Below are 14171 nucleotides of genomic sequence, written 5' to 3'. Positions count from 1 at the left end.
ATTTACAATCAAACGAGAACTTAATCATTATTTTCTTGTTATTACTCTCTTACCCAAATCAGGGCGTGTTTGGATCGACTTATTATTTAAATCAAAATGGCTTTTAAGTAATTTTACCGTGTTTGAATAAAATAAGAAATTTAAACACTTATTTTAAATTTTAAAAAATAAGTCAAAGATTATAAATTAGAATTTGTAATTTATTACTGTAATCTCATCCAAGTAGGCTCTTATGTAACATATTTTTAGTATGTCTTAAAAAATGTCATTCTTTTATAATTCAGAATTCTTGCATTTAATTGGTATTCGGATCAACAAAGATTTTTATTGTACATTACTAAGGCTAAAATTCATTTGTTAGTTCAATCGGTTATTAAGAATGAGATCATTCACAACGTAATTAATCTAAAAGTTTGTTATATTAGTCCTTGATATGTGAGTGTAAAGGAAATAACAAGATAAATAATCAAATTTAAGTAATTGAGAAAATGAGAGAGGAAGAAAATATTTAATATATTTTCGGTCGGTGAACGGCAAATATAATCGATAAAATAATAACTTAAACAATTCAATAGAGAATAAATCGATAATAATAACTTAAACAATTCAATAGAGAATAAATCGATAATAATAATAATAACGTGAACAGTTTCAATAGAGAACAAATCGATAATAACGAAAACTTGAACATTTACAGTAAAGAACAAATCAACAATAACAATAACTTGAACAGTTTCAGTAGAGAACAAATCGATAATAACAAAATCTTGAACAATTTCGGTAGAGAACAAATCGGTAATAACAAAATCTTGAACAGTTTCAGCAGAGAACAAATATAACAATGTGTGTATTCATGTGTTCAGATGATGACAATAGTGAGAAAGTGATGAAATTTATACCACTAGAGAACAAATCGGTAACAACAATAACTTGAATAGCTTTAGTAGAGAACAAATTGATGATAATAATAATAATAATTTGAACAGTTTTAGTAGAGAATAAATCGATAAATAACAATAATTTGAACATATTAAAAAAAAAAATAGACAATAACAATTACTTGAACAATTTCTATAGAGAAGAAATCAATAATAACAATAATTTGCACAATTTCAATAGATAATAAATCGATATTAATAGTAATTTGAACAGTTTCAATAGAGAACAAATGTGACAGCGTGTATATTCATGTGTTTCGGATGAGAGAGTGGGAAAATCTATACAACTAGTGGTAATTGTGTGTGTGATTCTCGTTTTAGCCATTACATAATTGAGATCGTGAACATTAAATGTTACTAAATGAATTTCGAATATCTTGAAATTTGATCGTTTCTATTGGAGTACGTATATTATTAATTGTGGGTTATATGTGGTTAATCATGTGTTTTTATATAGTACTAGTTCTCGAACACGTGTGTTGCACGTGTATCTTATACTAATTAGTATTAATATTTTAAAATGATATAAATAACAGTGAAGTATGTGTGTCGATAATAACAAAATCTTAAACAAATTTAGTAGAGAACAAATATAACAATGTGTATATTCATGTGTTCAAATGATGACAATAGTGAGAAAGTGAGGAAATGTATGCAACTACAGAACAAATTAGTAATAACAATAACTTAAATACTTTCAATAGAAAACTAATTGATAATACTAATAATTTGAACAGTTTCAGTAGAGAATTAATCAATAAAAACAATAACTTGAACAATTTCAGTAAAAAAAAACAAATAGACAATAACAATAACTTGAACAATTTAAGTAGAGAACAAATCAATAATAACAATAATTTGAATAGTTTTAGTAGAAAATAAATCAACAATAACAACAATTTGAACAATTCCAGTAGAGAGCAAATGTGATAACGTATGTATTCATGTGTTTCGAATGACGACAATAGTGAGAAAATTTATATAACTAGGGGTCATTATATTTGTGATTCTCGTTTAGCCATTACATAATTGAGATCGTGAACATTAAATGTGACTAAATGAATTTTGAATATCTCAAAATTTGATCGTTTGTGTTGGAATACATGTACTATTAAAATTGTGGGTTATATAATACTATTAATCATGTGTTTATGTATAGTACTAGTTTTCGAACACGTGTGTTGCACATGTTTCTTATATTAATTAGTATTAATATTTTAAAATAATATAAATAATATTGAAGTATATATGTCAATAATAACAAAATCTTAAATAGTTTCAGGAGAGAAAAAATATAACAATGTGTGTATTCTTATGTTTAGATGATGACAATAGTGAGAAAGTGATGAAATTTATATAACGAGAGAACAAATTAGTATTAACAATAACTTGAATAGTTTTAATAAAGAACAAATTGATAATAATAATAATTTGAACAATTTTAGTAGAGAATAAATCAATAATAACAATAACTTGAACAGTTTCAATAAAAAAAATAGATAATAACAATAACATTGAACAATTTAAGTAGAGAACAAATCAATAATAACAATAACTTGTACAATTTTAGTAGAGAAAAAAATAAATATTAACAATAATTTTAATAGTTTCATAAGAGAACAAATATGATAACGTGTGTATTCATGTGTTTCGGATGACGACAATAGTGAAAAAGTGAGAAAATTTATATAACTAGTAGTCATTATTTTTGTGATTCTCGTTTTAGCCGTTACATTATTGAGATCGTGAACATTAAATGTGACCAAATGAATTTTGAATATCTCAAAATTTGGTCGTTTGTATTGGAATACATGTAATATTAATTGAGGGTTATATACTATTGATCATGTGTTTATATATAGTACTAATTCTCGAAAACGTGTGTTGCATGTGTATTTCATACTAATTAGTATTAAGATTTTAAAATGATATAAATAATATTGAAGTATGTGTGTGATGAAAATCGTAGGAGGAAAATACAGTGCAAATTGATGAATGATTGCTACAATTTTTTTCACCAATTCTTTCTTATGTGATACTTGAAATTTCGTTGAACTTCGAATTTATTCAACTGTTGCAAATCACACTTCTGAGATTTTTTAAGAAGAAGAATAGTAGAAAACTTTAAAAAATTGTAGTTTGAAAATGAGAGGAAATCCTTCTATTTGTAGCTAACAAATGGTAGTGTATATGAATAGGTGCTAATTGTGCCTTGCTATCCTAATTTACACTGCATTTACCTACCGTTTAAATGTTTCCCGTTTGATTACAAACTTATTTTTGTTGTCCTTTTGAATTTTTTGTCTAATTTTTTTTGCCCTTTTGGCTCTGGACTCTTTCACAGTTCATGAGTGATTCTTATCTCTATCCCAAAGTATTGATATATGTATGGTTGGTCTTGAATAGAAAAAAAATTTATTCTATTTATTGTTTTTTAAAGGGTGTGTTAAGTTAAACATAAAAAAGTAAGTATAAATGGAGGATATTTAATTTTACGATCTTAGCTATGCTTAAGAAATTGCTAATTTTTTTATTTTAAAAAAAACTTTTTTTTAAACTGACTAAGAAAGAAACTTAGAGAGTACGAAAGAACATGGCAGGCATATGAAGTTGAATAAATATTCCTTTTTTTTTACCTTTTCTATTTTAGGTGATGGGCCACGGTGAACTAAAAATTAATTTGCACTTTTGCTCTTTGAAAAAAAAAAGTTAATGGATAAAAATACATATATATATTTTTTTTAATTTCATATCTAAACTATTAAGTGTGTGCGAGTTTTTAATCTAAACTATCATCAACTATTTATTAAAAACACACCTTAACTATCAGTTGTTCACTTTTTCTATCTGAATGATTGACGGTTAAATGTGGTTTTGATAAATAATTGATGATAGTTCATGTATGAAACTCAAACATGTTAGTTCAGACATAAAAATTAAAATATTTTAGATATATTTCTCACTGTCGACTCGAAAGAAACAAAATGAAAGAAAGAAATTGTATCTAAGACATAAATATCACTTTCTTCATTATTTTTTTGGCAAAAAGAAGTATTAATATGCTTACCAAGATTAAAAATCTTTTTGGACCATACAATTAATGCTTAACAACTAACATAAGAGCACACAATCTCTAGACTCTAGAAATATCGATTGTTTGTTGAACTCTATAAATTGCGTAAGAATATGATATTTCAAATTTGGGGATAAAAAAAAAAAATTTAGAAAACATTTTTGGTGTAAAAAATACAAAAACATTTTAAAAAGACATTATCAATACAATTTATCTTTAATTAGATATTAATGCCATAAAATGGCAAATGGTCCCCCACCCTCCCGTGGACCATGCGGATTCCATAAGCAAATCAAATTAAAATTGAATTTATATTGATATGCGTAAAATACGACAAGAAAGAACCTAAGATAAAAAAAGATTAAGAGTCTGTTTAGTTAGCTAATTAAAACTAGTTAATAGGCATCAAATGTTGAAAAACACTTTTTAAATGTTTGAAATTGATTTTATGATTAAAAATCATTACGTTTTGGATAAAAGTACCAAAATTGATAGTAGTAAGCAATTGAAATATATTTGGTAAAAAAGAATGTTGATAAACACCTTTTATGTTAAATGTTATTAACGTCATTTTCAAGAATATATAAATTTTGAAAGTATTTTTACATGAAGAATTGCAAATTGTGGAAATAGAAGAGGGGATTGGAGATTTTGTTGGGGGCAAAAAGTATTTTAGAGATTATAAAATATATATTAAGGATAGACTAGTACAATATGCCATGATAGTGTTTATAAACTGAAAAATCATATGAGTGAGACCAATTTATGATTTTAGCTTTAAAGATCTTTTGTTGTATACCAACAGACGCGAACAAGTCAAAAAGTATTTATAAACTAGTTTGACCAATGTATAAAATTATCCAAACACTCTCTAAAGAAGCAATTTTTAAGTTCAAATTTGAACAATAAGGTTTTCAACCTCTTAAATTCATTTGTAATCTCTCATGATTTTCGTCCTACTTCACTGACCACTAGACCGTATCCTCGACGGTTTTCTCTAAGTCTCTTTTTTCTCACTCCCTCATAAACGCTTCAACGACTTCACCCTTTAAGTGACAAAGGGTGAGGCCCTACCAGTGAAAATCGATACTCCCAAACTTGCCCGCACTCATCTAAACTGGCCTCAAAAAACGATCGGAAAGTGAAGCCCTTCCTTCCAATCCAAGGCGGCGAAGCCACTCCTATATCTAACCACTGCTCACCCCGATCACATATTGACACGTTCATGATGCATCATAATCAAAAGTCCGTAAAGTAAAGAAGACTATGCATCAGTGACAGGTCAGAAACTAGACAAAACAATGCAGTAGCAGTAGCATAAGGTGTATCAGTTCACCTAATATTTACACATAACTTGTACACAAATTAAAAGTTGGATACCTAAGTAATTGAAGTCAATGTACATTCACTTAATAACAGATCAAATCAGAATCCTACAAACTGAAGGAATGAACAACCATTTCCTTGAAAATTAGTTAGGCCTTTCTAGCTCACCCTTTACTCTCTCTTGTTGGTCTACATCATTCAGGACTACTATCCCCACCATGGCTTCTCCGTAAAATCTTTCGAAATTACATATTGGAATCTTGAAGAGTAAGGTAGCCAATCGATTATCTGAGACGCCTTTTTATTGGTTCTTCTGTCAATACATTTCTGTATGGAATCACGAAGCTTCTTTTCAACGTTTTCCATGACCCAACCAAGAAGATCATCGGATGGAATACTAGCTTCCTTCGCGTATCTTTCAAGAACCTTAGGCAAAGATACTCTTTTCGACTTCTTTACTATGATATTTGCCTGTAGGAACTCTTTCTTTGCTGCTTCTAGCTCCCCCTGAATGTTCGAGGCAGTGTACACTTTCAGCTAGAAAAGAAGAAAGAAAGAAACCAAAGGAAGTGTTAGATGTTCGGCTTTCTAACTAGTGTCAGCTGGCCACTTTCGGAGATATGATCCAAGAACAGTACTCGATAATTAGGATGTTCGTATATGTTAGGCAATACAATTAGTCTGTTTCCCTTCAAATGTTTCAAGAAGTCCTCAAAATGAAATATTGTGGCTTTATTAACAATATAAGGGGAAAATGTAGCTACTTACCAAGAGACTGGAAGAAGTTCCCGTGCATCTATACAAGAAAAATGCAATGAAGAAACACAACTACTCACCATGGGATCGGAAACAGCGCCAGTGCAAAGAGCAAAGCAAACAAGGGGCTGTAAGTCTTGAAGGGCAAATTTTGAACTGATGAGTTGCCTTTCTTCTCCTGATCTTTTCCATAATGCAGTTGACAGAATGCCCTCCAACCACTGTAGTTGGAAGAAAAATATATTTTATCAACTGAAAGTTTGTCATCTACAGACATAACTTGCAAATAATAACAGTTGAACAATCAAAGTCTTGATAAGAATGAGAAATCACCAACTGTTGAAGTAATTATAGATGAATTTACTACTCTATATAGCTAGTACATTTATTTGATAGGAGTTCAGCCAGTTTCTTGACGAAGCGCATATTGGAAGATATTAATATGCCAGACTACTGTAAGATTGAGAAACAATTGTTCTTATAGCATAAGGTTGAGAAGAAAAACAATAGCAACTTATGAGATGGTCAGAGCAACAAAGTAGCTCAGACAATTATTTTGCGCAATTATTGTTATATATGATGAGCAAAAAGAGGAAGGATCCAAAGTCATTACTTATTATGTTACTCCTGCTATTTCTTAACTACAACTTTTTAATCACTCTAGATCAGAATAGTGAATACCCGTCCTATCCGAGGTGTACGCAAGCCAAAAATTGACTGTTCAATGGCATTTGCACTTATGACCTGGCCACCAACATTGTAAGCAGCCTGCACTATACAGAGAAGCAAATGGTGATTCAAATACTCAAAAATACATGCATGAACAAAAAGAACTAAATCTGGTATAAACAAAAAGAATAGAATCAAAATGATACGAAGTAACTTAGACTACCTTGTGAAACAACGCCAACCTTCTAAGAGAGTTCTGTGGTATTCCATATGCCAAATATGCCTAGATAAGATGAGAAGGAAGAGATGTAAAGGAACATAATAAACAAATCGAAAAGAAGAAATGATACAAGTAAGAGCCATCTTTACATGCATAACTAAGGAATTGTACAAGTTGATCCAAAATGCCATTTTGTTATTGGTTTCCATCTGACTGAGATTCACTCTTTCCAATTGCTCCACCAAAACTCTGTAAGTTCAAAACCAAACTACATGTTAGACCGGAAATTCCCACACAATCTGTTTTGTGCTTTATAGGTATCTTTGCTAAACAGAGACAAACTTGCATATGTAGCATGAATTGCACCAGAAAAAGAAGAAAAATGATGTCAAAAGCTTGAGACAGTTAGCAGCCTATAAATCTTCCATCTATATTATTTCTATTGAGTTTGAGTTAATGCGCCAAAGTCTTTCGAACTTAGTATCTTGCATCTATAAATATTAGAAAAGTTGTACTAGCATTGGAAAAGAACCTAACCTCTGGTCAGGATATAGCAATTCAATTTAGTACTTTTAAGTATGGCCATATCCACAACATTCATGCCTTAAAAGCTTATCCAGTAGGGTCAAGACTCTTTAATATCTAAAAGAGATGGTGGTTGACAAAATGATCCAGATTAAACACAATGCTATTGGCTGGTAAGAAAATGCAGAATTTTTCGAGCTTTTCCAAGTATTCGCTGATAACTGTGTCAGGTTAATGATATTAGCCAGCATTTAAGAATTCGTATGATCCAGTGATTAACTTTCCTGAGAGTGCTTATTCTGTTTCTACATAGATTCATCTACAAATGCAACGGCTGCTAGTGAACTGATTTGTAGTTATTTACACTTCTATTATTCGAAGAAAAGAGCGCTACATGTAAGCAATGTGTGCCAATATAAACCGAACGTCCCCTTTTCCAGGTTATAATTTTGGAGCATAACATAATTCTGACTCAGTGGTGGCTCCGGGACAAACAAAATCATTAAAGTGGGAGAAACAACCATCATGTAATTCAAGAAAGACTACATACAGAAGTGGGAGTGGACCTTAAGACTAACTAAACTTATGCAGCTTAGGCTGCTTTTTATGCTATCAAAGAAATGCACCTGTAGTTACTGATGGCATAAGAGGCACGAGAGACATTATTCTTGTCTGTCGCTATCCAAGATATTTCAATTGTTGATTTGCAAAACCAATCTCTCTCCTCTTTAATATCATGCTGAGGAATTATGACATTAGTAGATGACCTTGATGACAAAGGTGACCGCTTTTGTTCAGTACTTGTCGATTCTGTAATCCGGAGCCAACAGTATATTGCAGCCATGCACCTTACCATTTCCTCAGACAACTTACTAGGACACTGGTAGAGATGATCTTTAAGAGTTCGTGCCAGAGGAGATTTTTCCATTGATGTTACCTGCCCTTGCTCCTGCAACAATTCATAGAAAATAACATGAGTTGATACGTTACATCATTTCCAACCGTACTTTCTAGCCTTGAATAGCCTACTAATATAGTACACTCCCCCAAATCGATACTGATATCCTGGTGTCTTAGCCCGTTTAGGTACTTTAATTGATGCTAGTGATTTAGGTACTGATATCCTTCATCATTGCTATACAGAATGTTGCTATGGAAGAAAATAATTATTTTGAAACTAGCATGTTTCAAACTTCACCAAACCGTTGTAACCTCATTCCTCGCTTGTCAAACCCAAAACATTCAAAGAGCCAAAGGGAGTTGATGTCAAATGGGTGAACATATAAATGTACCACTAGCAGACAAGAAGAATAAGCTAATATGAACTAATTTTCACAAACTACTATTCTATTAATGTCAAAATGTTGCTTATTGAGCAACAACAGAAGATAAAAAGTATTGCATAGTAAGCAGCACACACAATTAAAGTTATAATGGAAGTGGTGAATACACACACAATTACAGACAGTGCCTAATACTTTGAACAAAAGAAAGACACAACTAGATGAAGTCAATGGTAAGCAAAATATCAGAAGCAAAGAAACAAAAGTCAAAAGTGGTTAATCCTTTTAAGCTTTCAGTTTCTGAGTAGAAAAAAACAAGACATCTAGGATTCATGTTTTTCACCATTTGGGCTCACTTATGTTGCTCGGACTCTTCAAAAATGTCAACGGATGCATGTCGGTTTCTCCTAAAGTAGTGTATTTTTGGAGAATCCAACACGGTTGCGGCATCGGAAGTGAAAAGAGTCCGTGCAACTTAGGTCCTCACTAAACTAGGGCTTAAGCAAGACACCAACCATGGTCTTAAGGGGTGGCCACTTTAGTGAAACTTTTCATACTTTTAGGATTCAAGAGTTCTGAAATGTAATGAGATAATAAAAGAGGCAATAAAAAGGTTTAAAAACCATTTATTTATTAAATCTTTAAGAGTATCATGTCACCATTTCGGAGTCTGTCTGAAGAAGATGCTATTATTGGAATAACACACACTCTTATTAGAAGGGATTCTTAAAGGAATAATCCAATATGCAGAGAAAGAATTAGAAAGCTTACCTTAGTATGCTCTGAACTACTTTTCTGAATGTGTACATTAGCTTTGCTATTATAAAATGAAGCATGTGTTGATTTCGACTGCAACAAGTTTCTTTTTCCCAAGTCATTTATGGCAGCAAGAGCTTGGAATGTCCGCAAAGGGAATTTTTTGGATGAGCAAAAGGCACTTGATATTATACTTGGATGTTTTCTTGACTCAGCTTTATTATGTGCTGGAGAAGTCATGACCGAACTTTGCTCAGAAGAAGGCCGGCTAATGCATTCTTCAAAAACACTCCTGTACAAAGAAAGGACCTGCTGCTCGCGGTTTGCAACTTCTTCTTCAAGTAATTCAATCTCAGCTATCAACTCTTTTGTCTGAAATGAGAAGAACCAATATTAACCTTAACTAAGTTCAGCAGAGTCAAGGTTAGGAGTTGAAAATGAGCGGAGAATGAGCAATATTCTATGTTGTCAACCTTATAGACAATTTGAGACCGAAAGAGTGTAACCTCATCAGTTTCAATTACATCAATATTCTTTTAATAGGTAACGTACTCCAATCAGTTGTGTTATCAGGCGCCATTGATTTTCTTATTTAGAAAAAAGACTCCATAAGAAATAACCATTGTAAGTTCTCAAGTTAAAGCAAGAATCAGAGGTTTTAGACAAAGTATATATACGAAACATATCCAAGAATTTTATGGGAAAACTTAAAGTCAAGGCCAACACAACAGATTTCCGGAGTAAAAACCATGAACTCGTGCTCCATTTCTTATATTTTACCAAACAACTCAAAGGTCTAAAGAGATAGTATAAACGGTTAGTTGTCAAAGGGTACCTGAGCAGCAAAATGCCTATGTCCAGGAGACAACGTGCTAGAAGCTCTTCCCATTGCCCTCTCAAGCACCATACGCATTGATTTTTCTTGTTGCAAACGCATTTGTAACTGTTCGATCTGTACATATTGGTTAAGTAAAAGAGAATTTGTCAACTGGATAAATAATGTTTTTGAGTAGTTACTTCTGACTTCCAACTAATGAGATACAAATAAGATCTCAATAAGGTGTAGTAAGAGAAACACAATGATATTGAAGTACTCGTCAATCTGTATACTATGGAATATTGGCCTCATTTCCATTAATATATGACTATATAAATTTTCCGATAAGGAAAACAAAGTTCATTTAGACTTGAATTCAAGATTGGTGTTTTATTAAGATCCTGCTTACATTGCAGACTTAGTATAGCATTCAAACATGGTTACTGGAAAACATTATAATGGAATTAATTGCATATCGTAATGTATTATAGACGTTGAGTGATTCACTTACATCTTTTTCCAAGGAGGCTCTGTGTTCTGGAACTTCCTCTTTGCTAATAGTTTTGGAGAATTCATGTAATGGACTTGCTTTACAACTCCTTGTTGAAGGTGGCAATCCCTGCATATTCATATATCAGCTCATGTCATTTACTTATCTAACCAAACTTCGTCATTTCTCAAAATATGCAAATGCTACATTCGGAACAGCCAACCTTGTGAAGATGTAAGTCCAAATTAAAAGATCATCAAATTTCGGAGTAGATTTCTCAGATGATCACTCAACTAATAGTTATATCTTCGAAAGTCACTTGCGAAATTTGGAATCAATAAGAAGGGTGACTTTCTGAGATAATAACTATTAGTTGAGTGACCATATAGGAAATCAACCTCAAATTTCAGTATACGAAGTAAGAAAAATATAAAGCTCTTACAGGTGGTTCATTCAATTCTTTCCTTATGGATTGCCTGTCTCCGCCTTTTGATGGAGCAGTGATTTTGTCGGAAGCACTGAGACAAAAGCATAACCAACTTAGAAGGCTAACCACAGAACTTAATTATAGCTCATGAACATTTAAAGTTGCAATCAAAGAATGAACTACACAAGATTCCCTAGGAATGCTTACAAGGCCAAGTCAACATATCAAATGTGTTCACGCTCAAGTTAAAGTTCTGATCACGGAGAAAATCAATAAGTTGAGGAAGGGGGGAATTCTGCTCTAATTTGGAATCCAAGAACTGAAGAAATTCAGAAGATCTTACGAATTTCAAGTATTTGAACTAAAAAAAAAAACATATTCAATCGTTGTTGAATATGTCATTGTAGATTTGGTCATTTACATGTTGTAATCACAAAGATTTAGTCTTATAAGACAAGACAATATTGTTTTTTTAAGTAGCAATGTTCCACAAAATTTCATATCTCCTTAGCTATTGCTATATCTAAACGAGTGTCAGAGACATGATTTTCATCAAAGGCGGTTCAACATCTACTATACATACATAAAAACAAAATTTCAATTTGTATATACAATGTAATTTACAGGCGAAGGGAGTTCGAGTGAACCCCTTCCACCCCTCTAGCTCTACTCTGTCAGTGATGGAACCAAGATTTTCACTAAGAGGTTCAAAATATGAAAAAGTAAACACACAAAGAAGCCAAAGGAATTCAAAATCCACTATATATACCTTAAAAAAAATAACTTCAACCATGTCTAAACAATGTAATTTTCCACAACCCAGACCCCCCTTGTCCTACCTGGCTCCGCCCCTGAGCTCTACACATTATCTAAACCATAATTAACCATCTAAGAAGCTAAGGAACATGCAAAACCAGACTAACACACATGAGAAGAAACAAAAAGGCATTCAACACACCAAAAAATAGCTACATCTCCAAAGTCGATATACATAAATTATACACTACTTAAACACAACTACACATATATACATATATTATACATCCGCCGTCTATTCTAAGTAAAAAATCCCAAAAATCAAACCTTTTACATCGCCTATGCTGAGAATAACCATATGCACATTTCCAAGAACTTCCATTTTGTTTCTTCCCAACTCTTCTCTGAATTTCATCTTTTACTAAACCATTCATTGTTTCTTTGATCACTAAGAAAAAAAAAAGAGACTATGATATCTCACATTATATTCTTGAATACACTACAAACTCATTACATGTAGAAAAAAAACATATTTAACAAAATCAAGAAAAAATAAAAATAAAAATAAAAATTCTCTTAGCATGGATTATGATAAATGAACTACAAGAAGAATAAATGAAGGAATGATAGCAGGATCAATGATTAATTTAATGAGGTTTTCATAGAAATTAATTGGACCATACTAAATTAACAATCTTGAATAAATTGAAACACACACATATATACATATAGAAAAAAAGATATATAGTAGTAGTACTTGCCAGAAAAAGATGGGACCAAAGCTAGCTGCAAAGAATTGAATTGCTGAACTTTAGTGTAGTTGAGAACATTGAATGATATTGTATTTAATTTCACCTGTCACTCTTTTGCATTTATGTTGTTGATTTTGGTCAGAACTTTTTGTTGAAAAAAAAAAGGAATTGATCAGAATTTTAACGGAAAAAACAGGGGTGGTAAAAAATATGGAAAAAGGTAAAAAAATGTTTTAAATTAAATGTATAATAAATGGCTTGGACGACTCTCGAAAGCCCTCGTGTTGCATTCCTCATTTTTTTTTTTGGTTGTAATTTAGCATAGTTTCGTCTATTTGATGATTTTTTTGATTTTGATACATAATGCTATTGTCCATAATACTGTTGAGAATGAATTAACTTATGAAACTATTTAAATGAAACTTTGAGATTTTTATTTTTATTTTAAAAAAAAAATAAAGAGTGTTTTGCTCATCATTCTGCTTGGATATTTGGTTTCTTTAAAGTTATTCACACAACCAGATCAAGATGAAAGTGGAAGAAAGATTCTTGGACAAATACTGCCTCGAAATAATTATTATGTTTTATTTCACTAGAGTTAATGACTATATGAAAAATACTAGTCTCTTCGGCATAAATTATCTATTATATTTTTTTAAATAATATATCTAAAGTTATTGATCATATTAAAATTCATATAATTTTATTTTCAAGAAATAAAACATGTTAAGTATCTTGAAAATACGAAGATAGTAGCTTTCAAAATGTTGGGCTATATATACTCCGTGACCACATGATAGCAATATATAGCATGCATGCACCGAAAAATATATGGGTCTCACTACCAAGCATATGGATGTTTTGGGACTCTCTGTTTTAAAAAAAATGATCTCATTTTTTTTTTAATCTGTTTAAAAAAGAATTATTTTTTCTTTTTTTCGGCAACACTTTAACTTTAACTTTTCACCTGACATGTTTAAGGCTACAAGATTAAAGAACATTTTAGTACGGACATTCTTTTTGAAACGGAAAGAGTACTATTGATCAATGGCGGAGTCATATATATTGAAGAATTACACTATGTAAGTAAGTAATTTTTTTTATATTTATATATATTACATATTAAATTTTCTTAATTTTTATGTAATTTTAGTTTTTTATATTTTGATATTTCTTTGTCACAATTCTAACTTTGTCACTAACTAGTTAAATGGATGGTGCAATAATGACATTATTGTACCAAGGGCTAACCCATCAGTGGCCCCTTAAATTTGGCACGAAATTTCACTTAGGCACCTCAAGTGGATGATGTTCATTTTAGACACCTCATGTAGGGTTTCGCTGTGTCATTTTGACACTTTTTTGTCAATCAACAAAAATATA

General features: G+C 31.3%; 1 protein-coding gene across 1 annotated transcript; it reads right to left on the bottom strand.

Moving 5' to 3' along the window:
* Window positions 1-5397: 5397 nt before the first annotated feature.
* LOC125826629 (uncharacterized) lies at window positions 5398-12755 on the bottom strand. The gene is made up of 11 exons (XM_049505983.1): window positions 12364-12755; window positions 11296-11371; window positions 10875-10982; window positions 10382-10498; window positions 9562-9918; window positions 8134-8456; window positions 7132-7231; window positions 6986-7045; window positions 6775-6861; window positions 6174-6314; window positions 5398-5874 (listed from the first exon to the last, which is right to left on the bottom strand). Exons 1-11 carry the CDS (start codon window positions 12468-12470, stop codon window positions 5545-5547), a joined length of 1806 nt encoding a protein of 601 aa, XP_049361940.1. The 5' UTR covers window positions 12471-12755; the 3' UTR covers window positions 5398-5544.
* Window positions 12756-14171: the final 1416 nt, after the last annotated feature.

The sequence above is a fragment of the Solanum verrucosum genome, unplaced genomic scaffold, assembly GCF_900185275.1.
Source record: "Solanum verrucosum unplaced genomic scaffold, falcon-dt-bn FXZP01000060.1, whole genome shotgun sequence".
Taxonomy (NCBI): domain Eukaryota; kingdom Viridiplantae; phylum Streptophyta; class Magnoliopsida; order Solanales; family Solanaceae; genus Solanum; species Solanum verrucosum.
The sequence above is the reverse complement of the archived record's forward strand: the minus strand, read 5'-3'. Positions and strand labels throughout refer to the sequence as shown.